This window comes from Bradysia coprophila, unplaced genomic scaffold (assembly GCF_014529535.1).
Source record: "Bradysia coprophila strain Holo2 unplaced genomic scaffold, BU_Bcop_v1 contig_94, whole genome shotgun sequence".
Taxonomy (NCBI): Eukaryota; Metazoa; Arthropoda; class Insecta; order Diptera; family Sciaridae; genus Bradysia; species Bradysia coprophila.
In genome coordinates, this window is record NW_023504022.1 from 1,796,683 (window position 1) to 1,824,049 (window position 27,367).

General features: G+C 35.8%; 1 protein-coding gene across 2 annotated transcripts; it reads left to right on the top strand.

Moving 5' to 3' along the window:
- Positions 1-25,387, top strand: LOC119084837 (serine proteinase stubble-like). Of its 2 annotated transcripts, none has more exons than XM_037194933.1 (10): positions 1-1,386; positions 7,961-8,081; positions 14,318-14,475; positions 16,733-18,041; positions 18,100-18,249; positions 18,465-19,016; positions 22,968-23,145; positions 23,640-23,908; positions 24,253-24,408; positions 24,477-25,387. In XM_037194933.1, the coding sequence occupies exons 2-10, from the start codon at positions 7,961-7,963 to the stop codon at positions 24,635-24,637; spliced, it is 3,054 nt and encodes a 1,017-aa protein (XP_037050828.1). In that variant the 5' UTR covers positions 1-1,386; the 3' UTR covers positions 24,638-25,387. The 2 variants fall into 2 exon arrangements, with proteins under 2 accessions (XP_037050828.1, XP_037050829.1); XM_037194934.1 differs by having other exon boundaries at positions 4-1,386; positions 17,204-18,041.
- Positions 25,388-27,367: the final 1,980 nt, after the last annotated feature.

A 27,367-nucleotide genomic window follows, 5' to 3' on the forward strand; every position in this document is an offset into this window, starting at 1 on the left:
ACACTAAACACAAACACACATATTATATACTCATCTTCAGCGATCGGTTGTTTGGCCCGTGTGTTGTGTTTCAAGCAAACCGCACAACGATCAACAAGTCAAGTGAAACGATTTTTGCTTTTGCCCATAGAGAAATTCTTCGGTTTCAGTGTGGATTAATCGTCTTCAGTGTCAAGGTCTTTACCACTCTTTGTTGAATGGCAAAGAAGAACTTTACCTGGCGCGGATATAAAGATTCTTTTGCTTGTTAAAAAAGTTGTTGGTTTTTTTTTTAAATTTATTAAATTTTGTGACATTGTTTTGTGAATAATTTTTTCTTTTTATTTTCGTTGGTCAAGCCATAAAATTTGCTGCGAAAACCGTACATAATTCCGTTTGGTTTAATGTTGTTGCTTTTTTGTAGTTTTGTTGTACAGAGAAGATAGGACAAATTAAAAAAAAAAATAATAATTACCAAGAACGGTGGAATTTAAGTGCTCTGGAAAACTAAGGTTCAATGAAACTAACTTGTTGGATTCCGATAGAAGTTCAATGAAAGTTTAACGTTCGAAATTACACTTGTTAACAAATTGTTGTTAAACTGGAAGAGGATAAAACGAATCGAAAAGTGTAAAATATTGTTTTTCTAAAAATAAACTGGAAAACATCCAACAACTTGATGAATAAATATTTCTTGTTGCCCATGTTCATGCAGAGAAAGAATATTTTTTTTGTCTTTTATTTTTTGAAGAAAAGTAGCATAGCACACATTTCTATATGATTCAACCAGTTAAAACCCATCTATGAATACCGTTACAACATAACAGTTCTTCTAATCAATATTTACTTTGTGCATTGCTCGCTGATAAATTATTAACCATACATAACGATATATAAATGTATACGGATGTAATACCTACAGTCCATCAAAATTTTAACATTTATGTACACGTTAAGGCGAATTTATAATATTTAAATTAAATAAGAAAAAAAAGTGAAATAAAAAGAGTTAAATTATGTCTTCCTAACGTGCCAAAGTTATAACGGAAGATTACGAAATAAAATAAAATCTAAAAGAAACAAGTGTAACAACATTTCACGAAGAAGAAGAAGTAAAAAAAAACTTGTGAAATAATTAACAGTGAGATTAACAGTGAAATTTAGCTTCTAAATAAAAAAAATTTTTAAAGTCATTTTCGTCCAAAATTAAATTTTGCATCGAATTGGAATTTCATCTAAAAAAAATAATATTCTTGCTGTGCATGGCTCCATAAAACCGTTCCATAACACAAGCATAAATTGATCCATCAGTTATGTGCAATTACGATATCGTTTCTAAGACCATTTATCGTAATTATTACAATTAATAATTCGTATTCTTTCAACATTTAATAAATATTATTCAAGGTAGGTCTTTTGTTTTGTAAAGTTTTTTTTTTTATTTATTCGATTGTAATGAACGGTTTATTACAGTCTCAGATCTTTGTTTCAAGAGGCGCATACGTAGTAGTACCGAGACTTATACTTTTCTGTAACGTTTGTTACCTTTGTTACATTTGGTATCTTAGTGTCTTGCTCCGAAATTTATTTTACTCACAGCGCCTCACGCTAACTTACATTAGCGTTATGCGTTCAAAGGATGGTCTAAGTTTTTGGTTGAGCGTTAAAAATAATTTAAATTACCAATATTTTCGGTCAATTGGTACCAAATTTATGAAAAGAACGGTCGAGTGCCCAAGAATATTTGTAAAAGGAAGATATCCAATGGTCACTCCAGAAATAGTAACGTTCGAATATAATTTTCCAATACTTCATTGTTTGGATGGAGTTATTTTGCCAGTGGCATCGTCCAAACAATGACTTATTAGTAACTTATAGCCCGAAACCACATATTTGTAACAACGAAAGTAAATGACGTGTTTACATTACATAAAGATAGATAACTGGTTTTCGTTGTCTCAGTTAAAACATACAATACAAACAGTCATAAGCGGTAGCTCTAGCCCTCCAATTTTGACACTTGTCAATTCAGTGGTCATGCTAGGAGTGTTGTGATTACTTCCACGACGCTTGCAAATTTTATTTTTACGAATGAGGAGGTTTATTTCTGTTGTTTTCACTATTAATAGTTTCCCTAGCGGTTCCTCAAGTATTCTTCAAATTCTCTAAAATTCTGGAAAATTTGGATGTAAAATCTAAATTTCAAAGAGCTTCCTTCCAGAAAGAGTCCAAGCTTATATCTACTATCTACTCGACTATCTTCAAAAATTTGTAATCCAAACTTATCCTTCTGCTTCTTGATCAAGCCGTTTTCGTTCTCTAAACATTTTGGGCGCTAATACTTTTTTCTACGCTAATCGAAGTTTTTGTCTTGTCATTGCCATTCTGAATTAATAAAATATAAAAAATCTTGTCCAATTTTTTGAGATCGCCTTCAAAAGGTCCTATGGCACTAGCTGACAGTTGCAATTTCTTCTTTTTTTTACTTTTGAATAAAAGGTTGCTAGGAATCTCGCGCCGCGTCATTCACAATAATTCACATTTTGACACATTTTGTATAAGGAAGATGTCACTTTGTGAGTTATTGTGAATGACGCGGCGCGAGATTCCCTAACACCGAATAAAATTAGTGTCGATATCATAAAAGTAAAACTTCTGGAAATATTTCTTCTGTGTTTGACATCGGTATGTTTTCTTGGAATTGAGATTTTAGCGTACAAATAAATAATCTTAAATATGCTCAATTCTTAAGTTCCGTCGATTTTGACAGTTACCGTGACGGCTGACGTTTGGTAGTTTTTACAAAAAATGGCCTTAGGGCCATTCTGATTGTCATTGAAGGTACGATCATTTCACTAAGTCAACTAAGTTCAAATATGACAGACGACAAAGAAATGTATACGAGGAGGATATTTCCAGTTTTTTATTTTATTAAAATAGGAATACGTCGTCGTCGTGCGGGTCTTATGTAGTCATCCAGTTTTGATTTTTTTTCTTTTGCATTACATTTTTATCTAGAGGAAGATTGTGTCTTTATGTATTTATTTTTTTAACTATTTTAACATCACGTTTCCGTATTTACAAGGATTTTGGGTACATCTATCAATTTATAAGTCATATACAAATTAAAAAAAATAATAATTTGTCAGTACTTGTTACCCACAGAGCTTCTATTCTATTAAAATTTTATAATTTGAATTAATGAATATTTACTTTATAAAACATGAATCAGATAGAAATAATTACTAACACTTTTCGTTCCGTACAGAAGCTGTAAAATTCAGTTATCCATTCTGTATGTGTTCTGTTGGCTGATTCATATCTATTTATACTCATTGATAAGTCATATAACTTCAAAACGTAAGAGTCTGAAGCGATTTTGATTCTACTTAAAGCACCGTTACTAGCATTAACACTGAATTGAAATTCCATGTGCTAAAAAAAGTGGATTACTTACTGGTTCGAAAACTTTCATGAGTTTGGCATTTGCAACTCGAGCCGAATGTGATATTTTACTCGCGAAAAACCCCGGAAACAAGTTGTAACCCTACCATCATTGGCGGAAAGCGAATTATCGGAGGGTGCAACGAATAAAAAAAATATGTTGCAATATATCAAGCTGAATCTTATACTTTCAAGCTCCATGCCAACAAAACTAGAACATCTGGAAACTGTGTAACCTATTCGTGCTCTTACTAATGCTGCGATTAATATATATTCAGTTTTCAGTATATGAAACTTCATAATGAAATACAACAAATCACGGACACCATAAAACTTGATCCAATCAAAATATTAAATTTAAGAGTGATATCGCCAAATCTTCAGGTGATTTTTTTAACTTTGGAAACAAGCGGTCTCCGATTTTAATGAGTGATAGCTCGTTGGATTCGTCTTTCAATTCTAGGAAACACGTGTCTTTCACTTTTTCTTAAAAAAATTTGTTTTCTGTGAAAAGCGCTCAAAAGTGAAGACATGTCAGAGGGTACCGAAAAGGGTTTTTCGGCAATAACTCAAGAAAAAATTATTTTAAATTGTTGTAATGCTGTACGATTGTCGGCCTTGATAAGACCTACAGGTAGAGTATACGCACCGCCTGTTGCTAGTTGATCCACGAGAGTTATGACTAGAAATATAGTGAATGTTCGGAGAGTCCGCCTTCTCTGCAGCTTCGATGTTCCACGGAACTGAGTACGGGGTGTTGTAGCTGGCCTCACCTACTATCGTCCCACATATAAATGAACCCAGTACTTTTGTGCTGCAAGCTTACAGAAATTTTAGAAAAAGAGTGGGTGCCGAAATGCAAATTTTTTCCTTCTTTCTGAGGGCCCAACTGCCAGAACAGCATCTGGAACGGTACTACGGCAATCATTTTTTATTGTTCGTTTTTTATGATTTCTCTGAACCAAAATCTTTTTTTGAAAAATTGAAACCATAAACGAAAAATGTGTTTCTGTTGAAGGAAAAATTGGTTTGTGGTTGATGACTTATCCAAGTTTAAGAAACCTTTGCAGATTGTGTAAATTTCTGTAACCTGCACAGGTTTCTCCAAGTGGGTTAAGTTATGACTCCTTCAAAACTAACACATTTATGCGTGCTTAATTGGTTTTACTTTTTCAAATAAATCATCGAAAAACGAAGATTTTTCCGCCTAAATGTAGGCTACAAATTTGAAAAGGGTCCATCACTCTTAATTACGATACCAAATGTTCAATCTTCATAATAAAGTTAGCCATTACCCCCTCGATATCAAAGGATATCAAGGAAATGACGGACAAAGTTAAAAAGTGTCACGATACCACAAATCACGGGCAAAGACCTTATTTAAATAAAACTGTTTCCCTTAATTTTCGAAATTCCGCTGTGAGGGTATGCTGTGCTGTCAGCACAATTGTTCGATCATTATGTTTAATATTTGAGAACAAACATTCCATCTCATCTTCTCGATCAAGTGTTTTTTCTTCAACTGTACTATTGCTGACTAACAAACACTGCTGCCAAAAACACGAAACATATTGTTACATCTGTATTGCTGGGCGATGTGTATTATATGTCAGTGTTTGTGTTAAGTATTTCTGGTTTTTTGACCCCATTTTATTGCAGTCGTTCAAATTTTAAATAACTAATTCTCATACCAATACATGTTACTGACCAAGATTGGAATATTCTTAATTTCTTTTCTTTTTTTCCATTCGACTTCTTCATATTATAATAATGGATACATCGCTGATGTAGTTGTACATATATACACAAGTCCTCAACGGTTCGATGTCAATTATATCAGAGGCAACAATAAATTTCTGTTTCGCTGTTCTGATTTTTCTTTCTTTTTCTATATACTGACTAGTTCATAAGAAGAAATAAATGATAATTTGATTGTTGAATGGGTACCTTTTTTGCACAAACAGTTTTTTTTGGACCAACAATCGTGTACTTGTAACTGATTCGTAATACCTTTGTTCGTGGTTCACGTATTTATTAATTATTTATATTACTGTTTTATTTGATTGAATTGACTTATCTTATTTTTTGTGGAAACAAAATAAAAAAGAACAACTGAGACGTATAATTTTCTCACACGACCAGAATAATAGTTTTTTTTTTAAATCTACAACTTACCATTATAATTATGACAGTTGAAATTGTAATTATTAGCGGACATTGTTCCATTCATCATGTCTCAGAAAGCGACCAAATTCGTTTCATTATTCTTAATTCAAATTTCTTGATTGCTTTTTGGCGGTGGAGGTTTGAAGGAAAGATACCCAGGCTTGCAGGGGATGGACATCGAAAATCAAGAAATGACTGTTTCCTGAGAGTAGATTTTCCGAAAGTGTCATCGAAAGAGAACTTGTCTCTTTTCGAGATGTCACTTATATATCGCTAAAAATTACTGCAATAACTATAAACAAACCGCTACCACTGGAATAGCCTACTAAAATCGATTCACGTCATGCACTACACACGGTGTGGTTGAATGGAGTTTAATTAAACATGTCGTCGCAAATTTGATATTTTTGGATATTCTAAGTCTGCTTGTGACCATTGACCATGAACAACGTTCCACAAAATTTTTTGATTTTCATCCGTGCAGTCCGGAGCACCCAGACCAAGGCTCCCTAGAGTGCTCTGTTGCAATCGATAGGATATGGAATTCTAATAGTCATAGTACAAAAAAAAATTCAGATGGATGCAAGGTGGACAGGTGGCGACTCATTGAAGTTGAAAAATGACGATCTTTGAAAGGTTCTACAGGCGTGGATACTTTAGTCACAGAGGTGGTAATTAGTTGTACAAGTAGAGGGACATTAACTCTACCAATATCCAAAAAAATACTTTTCCAAATTTTCTACATAGCAACTTTATAGTGGTTCAAAATTTTTCTCTCATTTTTGGCCATAATTGTGAAACTCAGCAACACCTAAGTGGATAATTTCTCACACATGATAATTTTTCGCAGCCAAACTGCTTAATTTTGTTTTTCTGCTAGTCTCAGCTTTCCAACAACACCCCACTTGCTATATCTCTGGTCAACAGTGCCGTTCTATTGAGTACCAGTGGACTTACATCTACGACGAAATTTTAAGCATGACCTCAGAAATTGACGTTGACTTAAATATGACTTCTAAAATTTCAAAAAAGTGTTAAACCACAGCACTGCTACTAGCACGAACATAGAAAATGTGCGGAGGCTGATGAAATCGCAGCAGGCACTGCTTTTCTGTTATGCAGATAGATGACTTGTTTTTGTTGTATGAGTTAAAACATACAATACAAACAATCCTAAGCGGTAGCTCGTATCACTAAAGCCTTTAAATTTGACACATGTCAGTTCAGTGTTCATGCTAGTAGCAGTGCTGTGGTTAAACCTAAATCAAATGCAGCGTTGTTTATGGGTAATTCACGATATCCTAACAACAGAGTGCGTTGAGATATATTTTTCAATACATTTGGTCATCCACCCAAGATTCAAATTCTAAAAGGCACATACGGCGTGAATTTTGTCGGAAATTCTACCTATAAATCCTATCCAGTTGTCGGTCTACATTCGTCTTGGTAGGATATTAATCTCAGCTGGCAGGCGCCAAGACTCTACTATGAGAAAAACACTTCCCTTTGGGAATGTTGTGAATTAATTAATCAAAAACACATTCTAATAGAACATCAGGTCATGGATTTGTTCACATTTTCACCACTTGTCAGAAAATTTTCTTTAGCTAAATATGGTGCCGTTTGCAGGGTGAAACTTCACGAAACAACCCTATTCAGCTATAGCGCTTTTGTAGTTTTCTGGGTAAACTAGTACGTCATCCCGCTCCCTATTAACGGCTGCTGGGAATCCCATCGCGCCCGCCGTCGTAATTTACAATTAGATATATCTCGATACCAGCACTAACAAGCGACAGATTTTAAGGTTAGTCGCGAGCTGCTGCTAGATATGAGATATGATAGGCGAAACTTTCAGACGTAACCTCACTTTTTATTTTCCTTAAATGTTTTGTTCATTCTTTCATTTGTATGAGATTTTTTAACGCGGATGGAATTTGTTCATGTTGATGACATTTCAAATGCACATGAAGATCAAGCCCAAGTGGAGCCCAAATTTGATCGGTACAGTGATATCAGTGGTACTGTGATCGGCGCAGAAAATTCTCTTTAACAAACGCATGAGTGGTACTCTAAATATAGTACTGAAATGGGACAGTGTTTTATATAAAGTTGTACTCTATTTGACAGCTGTCACTCGAAGCACTTTTGCTCGAAGTGCGTTGCTTTAACTCATACAACGAAAATACGTCGTCTACACCATCCAATTTTATGTTAATGCTTGGAGCACTAAGGTTCTACGTTCTATGTTCTATGTAAAAATATAATCGCCACAAAAAATAAAACAAAACCAATGCCAGCAATAAAAAACTCTTCCACCTATTTGTTACAGAAACACCAACAAAATTAACAATAATTTGTTTTATTGTTTCAGATGCGTCCTGCTAGTCACCATCGTGTTTGGTACCAGCATGTCTTCATAGCTACAGCATTAAATTTGCTTCAAATTAGTTTAGGAAGCACAGTAAATTTTTACAATCCTAGTATAGCCAATTGTAAGTATATTTTGACTGTTAATTTTTCGAGAAAATTATTATTATTTAATATCATCAATGAAAAATGTCGCTTCATTAAATAAAACAAAATCACTACGGTCCATGTCTTCGTTTAAAACATTTTACACCCGGATTTAAACTAAAAATTCCAACCGTCCCCGGCACTTATTACTCATACTGATTCTTCACTTCAAATTCGTTCAATTGTTGAATTTTGCATTTCTGACGAAAGCACGAATTCGAAAGTAGTTTCAGTGCGTAAATTAAATTATTTCCAAATAAACAAACCTTACGGTGGAATAGTTGGAATGTAGTCATATGTAGTCAATATTACTTATAGCCGATACGAAGTAATGATGGTTCCTGTTCGTCACGTTGGTCTCGTTACTAGCGCCTTCAACGTCAACCAACAGTAGTTACCTTTGATTTGTTTAAGTCCGTCGACTGATTTTACATTAACCTCAAAACAGTTGGGGGAATCGTAATTTTTTTTTACAGTGGCTCGTCATTTACGATAGGCACAATCTTCCCACTTAAATAAAAATTGAAGATTTTTCTCATAAGTAAATGGACAATATGAATAAATTCCATAATATGAATGTGTTAAGTCGATAAGACGACAAGTCCAAAAGAGTTTTATGCTTAGCTCTTTACATCGGTTACTTATAGCGTGAGGGTGACACTATTTACCCTGTAACTATGAATAAGTCTCCAGTGCCGGACTGGCTCAAAAAAGCCCTTCGGGCGTTGCATGAAGAAATTTTTCATAAGACCCTTCGTTGCCATTTCTTCAAACAAAAATTAAAAAGCCCTTCGGGAATCGCCGGAACGCCCATAGGGCCAGTTCGGCACTGTAAGTCTCTAATTCCATCGCAAGAAAACAATAAGAAATACAGCTAAATTAGCATAAAAATAACAGAAAAATACGACATTTTGTTATGAGTGATGAAAAATTCAACTTTCATCACGAGTCACAAACGACGATTTTTGTGCTTGAAAACTGAAATGAGACGTAGCCACAACACCATTAACACAGAAATCACATAAAATTGTTACTATTTGTGGGCAAGGGAACGAATTTTTAATTCAATATCATTAAAACGAAAACAAAATTGTTCATCTTCAATTGGAAACTTATTGTTCTGTCCCTCACTACTTTTATTTTTTTATTCTTTATACACCGATCTTTACTACGGCAACATTCACGATTAGAGTTGTAAAGTGTCAATGTTCCCGTTTGAAATATTTTATTAAAAGTTGAATTTTTACCGAATTACCGCAGCTCCCAGCCATTTCAACAACAAAGAATCCACACTTGATCGCGGCCGGAAAAATATATATTAAAATTGGGAGAGAATTACATACAAATTCTCTCAAGAGAGGTGCCAATTTTTTCGACATGCTCCTGCTCCTTCTATCTCAGTCTTCAAGCACAAAAAACACTTTTGACCACTTTTGACTGTTGCTGGCCTAGATATGGCATATTTGCGACATTTCTTGGATGGAAATACTTTTTATGAGCACAACAAAATTACCAATCAAATTTATCGCTTTCGCGCCATGTTGTGACGTCATTGTTTTATCCCTAGAGGTTTAAATCATTCTTTCAATTTTCATGGGAAATTGTCATTCCTCCATTTTGTTGTCTCTTTTTCGCTCATGCGATAAAGCAGTATAAGGGGAATAGTCGATGATAATCTACTATTAAATGGGGGATTGTACCTATCGTAAATGACCAGCCACTGTAAAAAATTATTAACGATTCCCGCAACTCTTACTGGAAAGAGTACACTTAGTTGTTGCTTCTTTGCAACCAAATAAATTATGAAAGAAAAGTAATTTGTATGTGAGGTGAGTGCGTAGTATATCATATTATCCACTAGCATACTGTCATACATTGAAAAAAAAATGAACAATCGGAGTGTTAAAATTGATGTGCGAATTCCAAATGTGATAAACGAAATCTTTCATTTTTGTCAAAGAAATCGCAGCAATAATTTTGCCAACATTCTAAGCGTTAACTGTACTCCCTATGTAATTGTCAAGGTTGGACTGTTTATGCAAAATATTTATAGATATAAGTCACTTCTTGTATTACCATTTATACATATTCGTCGTCCTATCAAAATAACATCATGTCGAGCAACCGGATTACTAGGTCACCTTTTTCAAAATCAAGTTCATGAAGTCTCATACTCGAACCAAAAGAAAATATTGAAATGTTAAACCACCTACACTGTCCACAACACAGTGCGGCGCGACGTTTGTTGCAGTGGCGTTGGTTGTGGTTGGGCTTTTGTGCAAACCTTATTCATCACTCATTGAATGTTCACGCCGTAAGTGCGCTTCAGAATTTTAATTTTCGATGAATCGATGGATGAACCAATGAATTAGAAAATGAATTTCAGCGCATTCTTATATGAAAATAAAGTGAGTTGACCAAATTCTAACGCTGCCTTTGATTTGGTTGCTGTGCGTTTCAATTTGAATTTGCAGCAGACTTACGGTGTGAATTGGTATACTTGTCGACCATTATTGAAAATTTTTGAAAAATTATGATAACTAAAGTAAGACTGAAGAACAAAGAAAGTAAGACTGAAGGTAATGCAATGCTACAGCGAATCATGTAAATACAAGTACTGAATAGAGATGGTCAATTTTGGGGACATGAAAGAATCCAGTCTGCAAAAAATTCTAACGATCCGTAGACCTATCTCACGATCGACAATGTCTTGCTGACTTAAATACAAATCGTTTCAACTTCAAAAATGTGCAGGAGAAAAAAATAGTACCGTCGGCGTCGCCTCTGCTTTTTTTGTACAAAAATGTTATAGTGGTCCCATCTGACTCATAGCTATGCCCAATTCACAATTTCGCACGAACGAAAAAAATCTTTACCAATAAACTGTTTAGTAATGCCGTACATCGCATATTTTGTGCGGGTCAAAAAACTGATTATTTATGTAAGCACACCAACAGCGCAACTGTGTGATGGTGCGATGACGGTGTTTATTCACAAAAGTAGGTCTTTCCTCGTCTGCTGTGTATCTTACAATTTTTGTAAAGAAAGGCAAACACATCTTATTCGTGTGACTGGTAAACTATGCATATAACATTGTACGCGTTTAGATGGTGGTATATACACGTATGACTGTAAAAATAAAATAAAAATCAACTAATACCGCAGACAGCATGGGTAATAACAATAAGGAACAAGCCACCTACAACACACTCTATGCTTCAGTTTCAGTTTTATACAATTTTATTTGTTTAAATTTTCGTTAAGTGTTTGTAGATCTGATGGTTGACTTTATTTGAATAACATTTTCATGTGTATTGACCTAATTCTTCGTACACTTATGTTTGAGGTTTGTGTCTTTTGAGAAATTTTCTTCGATTCTCATTTTTTACTTCTGTTCTGAAGTTGATAGCGAATGAAAAACAAAATTCAAAATTGCTGAATTGCTGTTGAGTCACATGTAGTAAGTTTAGGTTTTATTTAGGTTTATTCACTTGTACACTATGTACGTACATGTACAAGTATAGTTTAATGACGACGTCAACATCCACAAATAGTGTAACATAGTTCCACACTTTGTATGGATTTAAGGACTGTCAAATTTCAGTATACTGTTGCTTATACCAAAAATGCTATAAAATCACAAGAGGCCCCACCTCTTTAGTGGGTCAGGTCCCTTGACTGACTAAACTTATCAATAATTCCAGTATAAGTTCTCTTACCATTTGTAAGTGAGCTGCTGATCTTTGAGATCACAATCCAATCTTCGAACCTGTCCACAAAACTCACTGAAGCCTTCTGAAAATTACTTGACAACACGCTGATCAAGGAACCGAACAAAACCTCTTATGCCAAATACTTCGGAATTGTTAGATCAGAAATCAAAAATTTCATTTCATATCGAATAAGAAATTTGTCTGCAGATCCGTTGCGAATTAGTCAAGTTATCGTATTAGGGAATGTACAACCAAACAACGCAAAAATTTCGTCTTACCAAGGAAAAAAGTTGTGTTTACAATTACTCCGATCTCATTTCTTCAAAATTGCCCATCTGAAGAGCTTCAACAAAGCACCTAGCAGGGTAATAGATCATTTTCATTATACGGTACTCGCCAACGTAACCCCACTAAATGTTTCGTCCAGTACTCCTTAACCTCAATTAATCGACGTTGACTGCGTTCAATTTACTGGTTTTTACATGAAAATCGTTCGTTCAATTCATTCGTTATTTTTCGACATGTCTGACAGCTGGGATCGTGTCTGACGTTTACAAGGTCATAAAAATGATCTATAGAGGTTTTACCACGTCAAATACGTCAAATAGAGTAGTATTTTGATACCAATAATATCAATGGTAATTTCGCAATGACATTAAGTAAGAAAAAGGTGTGGAAATATTCGCATGCTTACCCTTTTACCCTGTTAGGTACTTTGGCTTCAATCTTCGTCGATGAAAACCAAAGTTTATTGGAAATTTACTCCAGTTATCGCGGTAACAAGTACGCTTTACGGATGTTTCTGCGTTTAACGTGTTCGCTAATGTAGAACATTTTCAAGTGAACTTTTTAGTGAACTTAGCGTTATAGCATAGCATGCACTCTCAAGCACCGATTGACAGTTTCAGGTGATTTTCTGTCATAAGACCTTGACTTTCAGTCAAGTGAATCATAGGTGCTACAAACATAGCAGTTTATTTGTGAAAATTTAAAGATTTTTTTTCTTTATAAGATTACATTGTTACTGACTTCATCTGTTAATTGTTTTTTTTTACATCAATCAATGAAACCTGAACGTATTTTGAATATGTACGTATAGTACATTTGTATAGGCCTGTAATAGTAGTAGCTCTTTTTTCTATTTGAAAAATTATTCCACTTTGAATGGTAGGTATTGACCTTTCTTTTTCATCATTTCACATTACTTGATTTATGAGATGGTCAGATAAATGGTCAATTATGTAATTTATTAGAAAACAAAATTGTTTTCAGTTTTTATTGTTTCTAGAATAGTTTGTAGCAGGTACAATGTACATACCTGATACATATACTGTCATGTTGAAGGATTTTTGATCATACGGCAATTGGACGTATTTTTATTTAAAGGTTTTTTTTTGGTATGTGGAAAAGCGGTCGAAAATGTTCTACGAATCATGTGTGATTGGAGAGCGCCTCGCGACAAGAAACCTGGAAAATCGTTAAAATTCATTTTTCTCACAAATGCTGCTGGTGCTGAAGGTTGAGGGTGTTGAGTGACCATAGAATATTTGAATAGGTGAAGTCATGTAGTTAGGGGCCATTCACAAATTACGCACTCACCTAAGAGGGGAGGGGGGGTCAGAAATTAGACATTTTTATATGAAAAACGCGTGCGAGACGGGGGGGAGGGGGTCAGAAATTAACCGTCCACCGCGTGCGTAATTTGTGAATAGCCCCTTATGAGGAACTGAGAGGGTTTCCGATTTTGTCCACCAACTGAAAGGTAATAATAAATATTGCCGGCCCTAAAATTTTCAAATTTCTGCTTCACAACATTTGTCGTATTCCCTTCAGCGCAAAGCATCGGACCACAAAAAGGGCGAAGCCCCAAGGTTCCGAAAGAACAGGTTAATACAACTCTGAGTTGATCACGAAGGCGGTGACACACAAATCGCGTCAGCGGCTACGACGTTTATATGAAAACGGGCAACTTAACAAAAACAAAATTCCGAATTTTCCTAAAAAACATTTTCTTCAAGTTGATTTTCCACACAATATGTACTGAGTGCGTTTATCAATTTCGGTGTCACCCGCCTTCGTGGCTGTCTTAACCTGTTCTTTCAGAACCTTGCGAAGCAGAAGCTTGGGGTGAATTTGTATGTTTGTTAGTTTCATACGTGAGATTTGGCGTAATAATGTTGTTAGACCCGCGTTGTGTAGCATTGAGTCTTGGCATGCGTTGCCGTTGGCGCAATTTATGTGTCACCGCCTTCGTGATCAACTCAGACTGGTCTTAACCTTGGAAAATGGCAACTGAACTTGAATTTTCAGATCACTATTATGATTTGATGGGTAACTTTGCAAGATGAGTCCGAAATAGCATTTTAACCTTTTGAAATGGAATACAATATGCATTGTGTCGGATTGTTCTGCGAAGTTGAATTTTAGTTTAAATAAATTACAATTTTTAACCTTTTTTATGGGCGATGCTAATATTTTTTCTTGTTACATTCTATTTTCAGTTCAATCACATAGGAACCAAAGAAACCTTCCTTGTGTAGTTTTACGAACCGGAATGGAGGGTACATGCATGTTCGCTATACACTGCCTTAGAGCCAATGGTACGCATTTGGGTACATGTAGAGATGGCTATTATTTCAAGTCATGCTGTCAGATTCATGTAAGTCATTATTAATTACAAAAATTTAGACACCAAAATAATGTCTGTGATGATTTTGTGTTACGAGCGATCGCCGAAACAAAAACAAATCTCATAATTTTAAATTGAGTAATGTGCATGTGCCAAAAAATTTAATTAATTTGGTTCTTTTGAAATCACACGGAAGTGAATAACACACCCAACTCCCAGACGAAAAAAACGTTAAAATTAATTGTTATATTTAAAAAAAATTTGGGCTCATGCGATTCCACTACATATAGAATCGCCTTGATCATGATTTACGATAAAAACTATATTTTAATGATTGGTTACGATAATGAAGAGAACGACCAAAAAAACAGCAAGAAGAAGAAGAAGAACTGATTTTGTTGTCGCGAATTTTTGTAATGATTACGATGAAGAACGGAAAAAATATGCTATCAATGCCAGCAAACTAGATATCGTTGTATTGGTATTGGTATTGCCAATTTGGTAATAAATTCACCAATGAATGCTGAGAAGATTAGATTCATTTTGACAAATCTATTCACGTAGTAAGTGCGCGTCCGAATTTATTTTGAATCAGTGGATATAGCTATTTTGCTAACTAGTTAGTAAATGGGCTTGTTTTGAGCACTAGATGTGAGTTTGCCGATACGAGCGGAGCGAGTTCGGCAACACATCGTGTGCGCAAAACAATCCCATTTACTAACGTGTTAGCAACAAGATTTTAGTTGAAATATGCATAATTTTCAAGCAAAACACATCAACACAAAATCCTACTTCACATGATCGTAGTAGGAATCTGTCAATTGCTTGCGCATAAGTTTCTATATTGGTTATATGCATAAAGGATTTTGTGTTGATGTGTTTTGCTTGAAAATTATGAATATTTCAACTAACAGTAGGTAAAATCTTTTTCGCAATTCCGGTCCATAATCATCACCTTTCCATGCATCCAATTAATATCGTTTTGAAGGTATTTATTTCACAGTGCGTTTTTGATTTTTTTTTCGCACTTGGGCTTTTTCACATTTTTTTCGCACGCTACAGAGCTTGGTACCTTTAAGAAAGACTAAATTTTATAAATAAAAACTTTGCACAAACCAGGATTTGAACACCCAACACCAAAATTCTTCCGTAAACCAAGCAACGACCATAGCCATTCGGCTACAGAGTCACACAATTATACAGAACGTATTGTTGAAGCGTACATACTAATCATTGACTACTTGATTTGATTTTATTTAGCACGTCTCTATACATCACATTGCAATGTGTATATAGTGCAGGTTGCTTGATCGTTCAAATGAATTCATGTTTGCATGTGAATGTTTGGTAGAAATTTTGGTAATATTTTGCATTGGAAAGGTGATTATGGCCCGAAATTGCGAAAAACGTTGTATCTACCACGGTAGGTATGCCGGTATTTTTTCGCACACGACGTCTTGTCGACCTCGGCTTCACCTCGGGTCGACAATCGACATCTAGTGCGACAAAATACCTTGGTAGATAAATAACTAGTTGCTAACACGTTAGTAAATGGGGTTTTGCGCACACGATGCATATCTAGTGCGCAAAACAAGCCCATTTACTAATTAGTTAGCAAAATAGCTATAAACGCACTCTAATGTTAGAATAACGTAGGTTGCACATATACGACGCTGCGTTTGAGCTTGACACTTTAAATTTTCAGTAGAGTTACGACTTAAATTGTGGCATGAAAAGTTGTATATGTATCACCACTGGTTGCTAGGAATCTCGCGCCGCGTCATTCACAATAATTCACATTCTGACACATTTTGTATAAGGAAGATGTCACTTTGTGAATTATTGTGAATGACGCGGCGCGAGATTCCTTAACACCATCACCACTTTCGCTTGTACAACTCGTAAAATCGTCTAAATTCAATCGTCCAAGACAGATACGTAAATAACTATTTAATAATCACTCCTTCCATTCCCATAATAGCTAGCATTCGATAATAGCGATTTTCATAGCATGTACACATAAGTTATGCTGTCAGCCCGAGTCGAAACATTAAATTCCAAGTTAGGGATAAGATTTTATTGTATAGGAGTGAGATCCTCACTCTCACAAACGCTACTTTTACGAACTAGTGCGTAAAAAAACCAATCTACTTTCATTTTGACATAAAATTCCGAATTTTCCGATGCGATTTTAATTTACACAGCTCTTGAGCGACAACCTCGAACATTCCGAAAGGAGGACGTGGCCCATGAATAATTTTTAAAAGAATTTCCAATTTACTTTCAGGACGCGTCCACCTCAGTATTAGAGCATGAAATTAGTGATAATAGCATAGACCAAAATACTATATCTCATTTCCAACATCATCAATCATCGTCATCCGCAGAAACATTAAATCATAAAAGTTCGACAACGGAACGGCCACCCATTAACATTAAGAACACGATCGTTCCATTGCATTCGGTTACAGTAACACATCACTCATCAAATAGCCGTCCGACATTGTCATCGACCAATAGTGATGATAAGTTAGTTTATAGCACGAGCAATGACCCAACTATCTGGGCAAGTAACAGTGATAACATAGTGTTGGATCTACTCACAACATATCAAAATTCCATCATAACTTCCACTGATGCCACCAAGATTGAAAGTACTAGTTCAATAATGACAACGACGCAACCGTCACCATTCACAAAATCACCCACATCGATTGCTGAAGACAATACTAAATTTCAAACCTTTCAATCAGTACAGGATACTGTGACTACAACTGTAAGTTCTCCGACAGTGATGAAAACAAAGAGCCCAAGTAGACGGCCTACGACAACAACCATGAAACCAACGAAACGACATAGGCCTTCTACGAGCGGAAGTGAAACTAGTAAGCCCACAAAGGAGGTTATTGCATCCACAACAAAAAAAGTTGTTCGGGTGCCAACGACTACATCCAAACCAATAACTATAACTCGAAGACCCACAACAACCACTGCAACAACGCTAGCGAATGTGGCTTCGTCGAAACGTCCAACTGCATCAATAATACTGACCAAGCCGACGAGACGAGTTACAGAAACACCCGTCCGACCATTGATTAACAGAAATGAAACGCTGCTCACTAGCAGACCACCTGCTACGAATCTACAAAACGATCCAATCAGTACCCTCGTGACACAATCTACTGCCAAACCAGTCCCTACGACGACAACGTCTCAGCCATTTATTACCATTTCTTATGTAGAAACAACAAAATCGCCCCGTCCGAAACCGAAACCGACTCAACAAATCGTCAAAGTATCCCCGACTAGTCTCGATCATTTAGTGGAGTTGGAGATTCCTTTGTCGACAACTCAAAGTTTTGTTTCGAGTGCTACAACCATCACTCCGTCAACTCTTCAGCAACAACACACACAGTCATCTACGATGTCCGTGGAAACGAAAACAGAGTCCAGTACAAGTGGAATTGACCAACCAATAATTGCTTACAACGAGTCGTCGGCAGAAAATGAAATCAAACCGATTGTAGGGACAACACAACCAACCATTTTGGTCACCTGGAGCAATATCCAAATCGATAACAATACCATCGAAAATGGTAAATTGTTGTCGCTGACAGGCGTGAAGCCAAATCTATTAAATTGTTCCGCTTTTAGGTTCCTATACCGAAACTCCTGCGACACCAACGGATTGGATTTTGCTACCAAGTGTGGTCCCTGTGGAAACATCAACGGCGCCAATCGTTGAACACAGTACAAATATTTCTGACAGAAATTCATCAGTTACTCAACAGACATTGCTCACAGGTAATTATCCTTTCATCATCATGAAAACGTAGAGGTTTCCAAAAGCTCTACTAAAAGCAAACACAGCTAAATTTCTGATGGGGACGGTTTCGAATATTTATGCTGAAAATTGCATTTAAACTTAGGTTTATGTTCCGATATTAAGTCCAGGCTATTATTTGTCAAAAAAGACAGTTCTCAACTAGCTTCTTGTAAATAATTACTTCTCAATTCAGAAACACCCGCTGCGACAACGATTGCCAAACCTGCAGAGACAACCAAAGTTCCCATCACAACCTCAACATCGACCCAACGAACGACCACTCACAAATCAACTTCAAAGAAACCTCCTACCATCACGACTAAACCAACAAGTAAACCAGTTACGACTAAGCCAACAAGTAAGCCCGTTACGACTAAGCCAACGAGTAAACCCTTTACGACTAAGCCAACGAGTAAACCAACTAAAGCTTCAACCACTACGAAAATAACAACAACAACCGAAACGACATCGACCACTGGCTTAGATTCAAGTTCTACACAATTTCTGGCGCCGGTCGAAAGTAATAAAACGGAAACAATTTCGTCAAATGCAACGTCATCGACAGAAGGTCCAATGTCGATAACATCGGGCACTCCAATTGTTTTCCCTACTGATGGTATAACGGAAAGTTCCTTAAATAATGAAACAGTGATCAGTGGCAATGGAACAGCAAATGGTACAACACCGAGTAAACCCCAGTCAGCCAATACAATGCCTTCTTTGGAAGGAATTGATTACAGACAAGGTAAGTAATTCGTTTTTAGACAATCGCATTGCACGTGTTAATATAATAGTTAGAATGCCGTTTCGTCCCGTAGCTGCTAGGCAGCTCGTTCTAGAGCGCGAAATTCCCACGTTTGCAAAGTGAAAAAAGGAATCTGGCAAATATGTGTAGGAATTTTGCGCCAATACATTTTGCAGTTGTGATAAAGATTGATTGATTGATTGATTTAGGGTGTTTAAACTGAAATTGGAAATGGGTGCAAGTTCGACCTAGAGTGTCAATGTAAAATTTACAATTTTTTGACTAAATTTACAGTTTGTCGAGTATCACTCCGTAAAAGAAAAAAATCCTTTCAAAATGCACTAATTCGTCTTCACCACCAATTTCCAATTTTTAGATTCAAGCATGAGTGGTACTCTAAATATGGCACTGAAACTTGACAGTGTGTCACACAACTATAAAACACTGCAAAAAAAACCATTTCATACAAAAAAGTACCTACTATATTTGACAGCTGTCGACTATGATCTCCTTATCTCCTTAGCTTGAAGTGCGTTGTTTCTCGGAAAACTCTAGATCGAGGTCACACCCATTTCCATAATAACAAAAATTAAAAGGCAAATTAATGGGCGATAATGGGGGACAAAATAATCTTTGAATTAAAAAAAAAAACTTCATGGCCAGAGTCAATGCACCATTACACTGAACTTGACAATGACAGCAATAGTGGCTTAGTTGTATAAACTTGTTTTTATTAGTGTAAGTGTACACTGTCCAATTGCGTTATCTGAAATGCAGATACGCAAGGTTCACATCACTGTCAATGAAAGTATTATTCAGTACAAATGCAATGCTTACAAGCCGCAGTAACTGCATGACGACTTCTACTTCGAGATTGGCTTCGGTTCAAATAATGTTTTAGTAATACGAATTGGCTCCAAGTTGTAAAAGATTGATTTTGTTGTGAAAAATGTTATCCGTTTTTTCGCTGATTTATTTCTTCGCCTCCGTGAACATAATAACAATCGCTATGTGTGTGAGATGAAGAACAAAAAAAATTATGTTTTGTTTATTATGTTGGCTATAAAATATGTCTGTGTTGCACAGAAGAGTGCACTTATCAATGTCGCTTGTAAAATGATAGTCAAGGTCGTGAAGATGAGTATATAGAAGATTATTACATGTTTATAAATTGAGTTAGCATTCTGTGTTGACTTGTTATAAGAGTTCATTGATTCGACAAACAACATAGATTGAACAAGAAGCTGTAGGTTAAAAATAAAATTCAGACGTGAAAAAAGCGTAAAGGAAAATGAAGTTTCTTGATGGTTATGTTATGTTATACAAGTTTTATATATTAGAAATAATTGAAAATTCGTTATTTTGATAAAAGAAAACATTTCCTATTTTTTCCAGAAATTAACACAATCTTTTTCATTAACGCGTGATGTGATGAAACAAACACATCTGTTTGTTACACTTAAAAAAACGAACGTGACAATTTGGGGGAGAAATTAAAACATTTCTCAACCAAGATGTCAGGCGCCCGTAGTGCTTTCCCCTATTTTCTCCCCTCAATAGGCCCTGAGAAATTTGCATTTTCGTCACCATTTAAAATGGTCCATTTTATGTTTTCGAAAATAGCATGGCGAATCGATGTGTTCGTTTCGTGGAGAAAAACGGCAAAACACAACATGAACGCATAAAAACGTTGTGGGAGAAAATAGGAAATTCACAAACATAGCGAAATTTCGTTTGTTTTTCCATCGGTATCTATTGTTAACCCGGGTGAAAAACGATGTAAATTTTATATCGAGGGTGTTTTTTGTAGCCAAAACGTAGCGAGCAATCAAGTCAACCCGATTTCATACTTTTTTCCTAAGTTAACACATAGTTTTTCACAACGCTTGCGAGGAAATAGTCATTTTCTACCCTTCGCTGAAACTTCAAAAGACTTTGTATTGAAGAACCAAAGAATTTGTATACTGATAGAAGACGGGTACCGAACACAAAATGCAAGATCAACACCTCGCGAGATTTTTAACCTTAGGCTACAGCAACTGTAGTCTGGTTTGTTTGAATTATATTTTTAAAATTATAGTGCGACCTTCATACATTCTTAATCAGAGTGTTCTAAAAATTTGAAAATGTGGATAACCAAAACCTCGCCTAATGTCAAAAATCTCGCGAGGTGTTGAGCTCGCATTTTGTGTTCGGTACCCGTCTGCTATCAGTATACAAATTCTTTGTTACAAACATGCATCGCGGCTTTTCGACTACTTGAAAAATAATCTGCGTATTTGTGTTGGCCAGGGACTTCTAAGCATTTTTACAACACGCAAAAAGGTCTTAAAACCGCTAACACAGATACACATAGAACTATTTGACAGCAAAGGTATCAGTAGTTTCAGCTGAGGTGAGACACTAGCTATTTTCTCACCTGCCTGCGTTGTGAATTTTTTTTCCATCTTTACTGATTGTCTGAGTTTTTTGATTAAACTCAATCGTTCTTTTTAAAAAGTATAAAATGTAAGAACCAAATTATGCTGCTTATTCCAACGTTCAAAAAGTCACTTTATCTACAGTAATGTCACAATATTCACAATTTTCGTGACACTTTTAGAATCAAAATGGGCTAGATTTAAACACGGATTTCTCAGAACGTCAATTTATAAACTGAAAATTTCGATAATGTTTCATTTACGCATTGCGATCTTCGATAATGTTTCATTTGTACACCATCTTCAATAATTTCTTATTTAGTTATTTACTGAAAATCGACAGATTCTTGACAGTGTACTAGATGTGTGATTTATTGGTGATTTGTGGGGAATATGCAAGGTAAATAGATCACTAAAATGACCGCTGGCGTGACGATCGACGGTTCGGTTTTGTGTGCAAACTAATGACAACCAACTTTGCTTCTAAGGGAATTCCCCGTATTTAGTTCATTTACATTCATTTCAAAGAATTCATTCATTACTATGTGAAATTGTGAAGTTGGTTTCAATTAGTTTGCACACTTTTCCCCACCATTCCTCACGTTTCCGTCATCAGTTTCACCAAACGAAGAGATCTATACAGTGGGAACATTACCTTTCCACACTATATCTACCTTGGGAATATGTGACGGTATCATAGCGTATTGATGTTTCAGTTGATTTTGTAAAATTCGTTATTATGGTAATTATGTAGATAAAATCTTGATTACATATCTAAGTGGTGTTGTTTTACGCATACTATGTGTTGCCGAACTCGCTTCGCTCGTATCGGCGATCTCAAATATAATGCGCAAAACAACACCATTTAGACACTTAACAGGAAAATAGCTATTATTTTCATAGACAGATGACTAGTGTGCTACAGGTTTCTTTTAATATTGTTAAATGTAAACAACAACAACAAAAATAAAGAACTTTATTTCAGCCAGATAAAAAACGCGATCTCCCCACCCCCAACTTTTATTTCAATTACAATTCCTTTTAATAAATAAAAAAAAACTTTTGCAGTTCAAGTTGTTGTACCATCTGAGTAGGAGTTGATTAGTAGTATGATCGCAGCTAACAATCAAGACAATACCAAACACAATACGTTCGATACAGCATGATGATAATATAATTTTGCTGAAAGCTACAATTAAACAATGTGAAAAATTTTCATTCGCCTTTGAAATTGAGCTGCGTATATATTGATGGTCGTCGCGAAACGAAATAAATTTACATTTTTTTAAACACCATAAAAACTGCCTAATATATGCTTTTGTGTACTTTCAACACAGAGTGTAAAATTGTTTATGATTTCAATAAATCGACCAACGCGATAAATTACAGAGGAGTCGATTATTGCTGTGCTCATACCACGATCTTCAATTGTGTGTTTGTCAATGAAAATTAATTGTTTAGAACTTTGTTAACCTAAATGAGAACAAAATGCTTTCAACCATACTAAATTCAACTTTGATCGTTATGGCAGTGTGTGGTAAACGAATGTTTCCCGAACCGCGAATCGTTGGTGGCTCGAAGGCATCCTTCGGCCGATGGCCCTGGCAAATTTCGTTGAGACAATGGAGGACATCAACATATCTGCATAAATGTGGCGCCGCTCTGTTGAATGAAAATTGGGCCATCACAGCCGCTCATTGTGTTGACAAGTAAGTATCTTTTGTTTATTACATAAATCAAGTGTTAGGTTATGTATAAGCAGGTAAACACCATGTCAAAAAAGTGATCCTCTAAGGCTTTTAGACTTTATTCCAAAAACTGGAATAAAACGATTGATGCCCAGCAAAGATATTGTGGTTAACTCTATGCTAAAGCTTAAACCCTGTGCGGCGGCTAAAATCACATAATTCCACCCTAATAAAGGCTGGACTCTTCATAATTTGTGCGCATTCACCCCTAAGTTAGCTAGCAGCACCACAGCACTGCTCCTAGCATGAACAGAAGCAGTGCTGTGGCAGCACACATCTAACTGCATAACAAAGAAATTGCTGATGTTCTAGTCTAGTACTTTTGTTGAGGCAACATTTTGTGAAAAAATCAAATATTATTAAGCTCCAGCAAGCACCATCACTACTGTTCAACCACTGGGGTCGTTGCAAATTTTCCGCATTTCTTTCAAATAATTTTTCGATTCTCATTTCAGTGTTCCACCATCAGACCTATTACTCAGATTGGGTGAATATGATTTGGCTGAAGAAGAGGAGCCGTACGGTTATCAAGAACGACGTGTCCAAATCGTAGCATCTCATCCACAATTCGATCCGCGTACATTCGAATACGATTTGGCACTGTTGAGATTTTACGAACCGGTGGAATTTCAACCTAACATTATACCAGTATGTGTCCCAGAAACTGATGAGAACTTCATCGGCCGAACAGCTTTTGTGACGGGATGGGGAAGATTGTATGAAGGTTTGTTGTTTGATGTTATTATGCTATTATTACTGTTAACACTGCGGGGTCAATATAATTTTGAGTTTGTCAATCAACAAGTAAAATGCATGTTTGTTCCCTGCATTCGAATAGATTTCAAAGTGTTTTTGGAAGAGATTGAATCACCGTAACCAACTGTATCGCCAAGTAACAATTTTAGCGAACAAGATTTTACATTCAAAATCTATAAAGGTCGAAGTAGGGATTCGAACACCTGACTTGATATACTTGACCAACGCTCTTGAATCGAGAAATCTCCGTTTGATCCCCACATACATACAGACTTTCCAGACCCTGACAATAACTGAAAATAATTTTTACAGACGGACCATTACCCAGCGTTCTCCAAGAAGTGTCAGTTCCTGTAATCAACAACACCATCTGTGAATCAATGTATCGGAATGCCGGCTACATCGAACACATACCACACATCTTCATATGCGCCGGTTGGAGGAAAGGTGGCTACGATTCGTGTGAAGGTAAAAACCACTCCACAACTTCGATTCGAATAGTTTTAATGACGAAATTTTGGAATTGTTATTTTTAGGCGACTCTGGCGGGCCGATGGTGATCCAACGGGATGATAAACGTTTCTTATTAGCCGGTGTCATATCGTGGGGTATTGGTTGTGCTGAACCAAATCAACCGGGCGTTTATACAAGAATATCGGAATTCAGAGACTGGATAAATCAAATTTTGCAATTTTAATTTATTGGACATTTATTTGGAGTGTGTGATTTGTACGACACATGCATGAGCTGTTTGTGATTTTTTTTAATCCCTTTCTTTTGAGCTTAAAAAAAGATTCATCAATAATGACAATCTGTCTAATATTTATATGTATGTGTGCGTGTGGCCAAGCATTGTATTTACATACTGTGTCCACAGTTGATATAATAAGTTAGTCGACATACTCGACGAACTATAACAGTAGGTTATATCTGAGAAGTGATAGGTGATTGATGTGTGATTAATGGGGATTCCTTCGATTTTGGTAAATTATTTTTGTCTGACCCGGGTCGTCGAATGAAAGCAGACGTTTTTTTGAAATGGGCTGTCAACGTATCATCCAACACAAATTTTATACTAAATCAGATTATCAAAATGCAAAGAGAAAATTTAAAAGTTTGAAACGTTTGATTGACTCAAAATCATTTTTTTTTTCTTTTTTAAATTTAATTAATTGACTGAAAACTAGCGCAGTATAATTGGAGTTCTTACATCGCTTGAATGTGATGCATCAGATGGGTGGTCATAGCGACGATTTTACAAAAAAATAAAGACAAGCTCTAATACAAATGAAATGAATGAATCAATTGCCCAGTGAATTAAATTTAGAGTGCTCGGATGGTGATTTAGTTAATTAGTCCAAACTCTTTCAATAAGTAAATTTTATGAAATGAACGTTCGAAATGATGGCTCGAATGAAAGCAAAAAAAGAAACTTTTGAAGTTTGATTTTAGCGTGGCCGATTGGCCAATTATTTAGATAAATTTTGTGTTTTCTTAATGTCAAAATTATCATTTTTATTTATTTATATCCTTAATTTATTTGTATTTTTAAATCAAAATTTCTTTTTTTATTTTGTAAATAAATTATTTAAATTCAACGACGAAAGAAGTTTGGAATATGAAGAGCAATCGGGCACCTGTCACACTTTGGCAGACCATCATACGAAGCATTACCAGGGCTAGTGATCGAGACTGTAAACGTTTTGGGGATCACACAGATCGTAATTTTACAACATACGCGGAAATACACCTTTTCCATACAGTGACGTTCAGCCAAAATTTTTATGGAGTGAAGAGTCAACTCTACTGGACAATTTCGAACCACAGTCTCACTTTTCCAATATTCTCTACGACTCTTTCAACCATTGAAAATTCAAGACAAGGATGAGTTTGGAACACCTGCCTGCCTTTGAGAAATTTTTTCTTGATATTCTCGCTTCAGGTGTTTTTAAACTGATCCACTCCACACATACAATCAAATTTGTTTATAATTGTTCATTAGGTTGAAGCTGCTACACCTGCTACAGACGCGCGTGCTAGTGCTAAAGATGTATAAACGTATAAACAGTTTTGATTGTTTGAGTGAATCAGCTGAAAAACAACGGAAACAATGCGACATTAGTACATTACTGCTATAAGGCTGTATATAAGAGACGTGTACGTATATGAGCTCTTGCACGAGTATTAGTACGAGTCTCTTATGTACAGCCTTATATCAGTGAGGTATTTTATCACAGTAGGCAAACATCTCAAAATACAGTGATGTAATTTTGCTTGCAAAAACGTTAGCACTCTAGGGTAAATTTGTTTACTCTTATGTATACGTCGTGTATAAAGCGTACAACACACACACACCGTATGCGATAAATGTTATTTAATTAATTGTTTTTTAGCCCCGTACGAAGTACGAAGTGGCTTATAGGATTACGATGCCGTGTGTAATTGATGGAATTCGAAGCAGACGGTAAGGGCAAAGTGTTTGCCTATGTTCATAGATGACGAATCCGCAATAAAAATTTGGGCCGTCTGTCTGTCACGTCGATATCTTGAGTAAATCAAATCCGATTTCAAAATTTTTTTTCACCTGAAAGTTAGTGAAAATAGTGAGGCTAAGTTCGAAGATGGGCGATTTTGGGTCGACCCCTCCCGAGCTGGGGCCCCATAAGTGATTTAACGTTTTCCGAAGATATATCTGGCCATTTAAAGGCTACACTTGTAAGTGATACGTCTGATACGTATGAAAGGTATTTACATTACCGATCGACGAAAAAAAAGTTTATGGTAATTGGATGACCGACTCGTGAGTTAGACCCCTTTGTGTGAACTAGGTACAGGGCGGCAACCCGTTTTTGCTTGAACGTTGGCTAAATTTGATTTTGATGAATTTTGCTTTATTAGATAGGTATTGACCGTACCAATCAGGGAAAAAAAGTTCATGAAATTCGGTTCACCGGAGCGTGAGCTAGGTCTCTTGGAGTGAGCTTATATGAGGCTACTCGGCCGTAGAGTGAAGGTGGTGGTTTTTTATTAATATCTCGAGTAAAATTTGACCAAATTTCATGAATTTTTTTTTGTTTGAAAGGTATTATTGAATGTAAAGCAGCCGTACTACTTTCCACCTCCGTCGGCCGCCATTTTGGATTTTTGTAAAAACAATATAAATCGGTGAAAATAATTCTTACAAAGTTATTGATCAGTGGGAAGTGATTGGTTATGTGTGTGTGGTGTTTCAAGGATCCCAAATATGGATATCTATTTATAAATATATACAGCTATATTGAGCTATATAACGGTATAGATAGTTATTTTGAGCTATATACTAGCATATTTATCAGTAAATTGTTTATTTATAGGTAAATATAGGTTAATATAGGACTGAGGAAATTTTAGGTCAATTTTAAATTTGTGTTAAGTTTGAAAGGAACAT

Bases quoted from the DNA above. Each gene is read 5' to 3' on its own strand.
- LOC119084837 (XM_037194933.1), top strand. From the start codon at position 7,961: ATGCGTCCTGCTAGTCACCATCGTGTTTGGTACCAGCATGTCTTCATA. The intron at 19,017-22,967 runs GTAAGTAATTCG...TCGTTATGGCAG, and splicing joins AGGAATTGATTACAGACAAG to TGTGTGGTAAACGAATGTTT. The intron at 23,909-24,252 runs GTTTGTTGTTTG...TAATTTTTACAG, and splicing joins ATGGGGAAGATTGTATGAAG to ACGGACCATTACCCAGCGTT.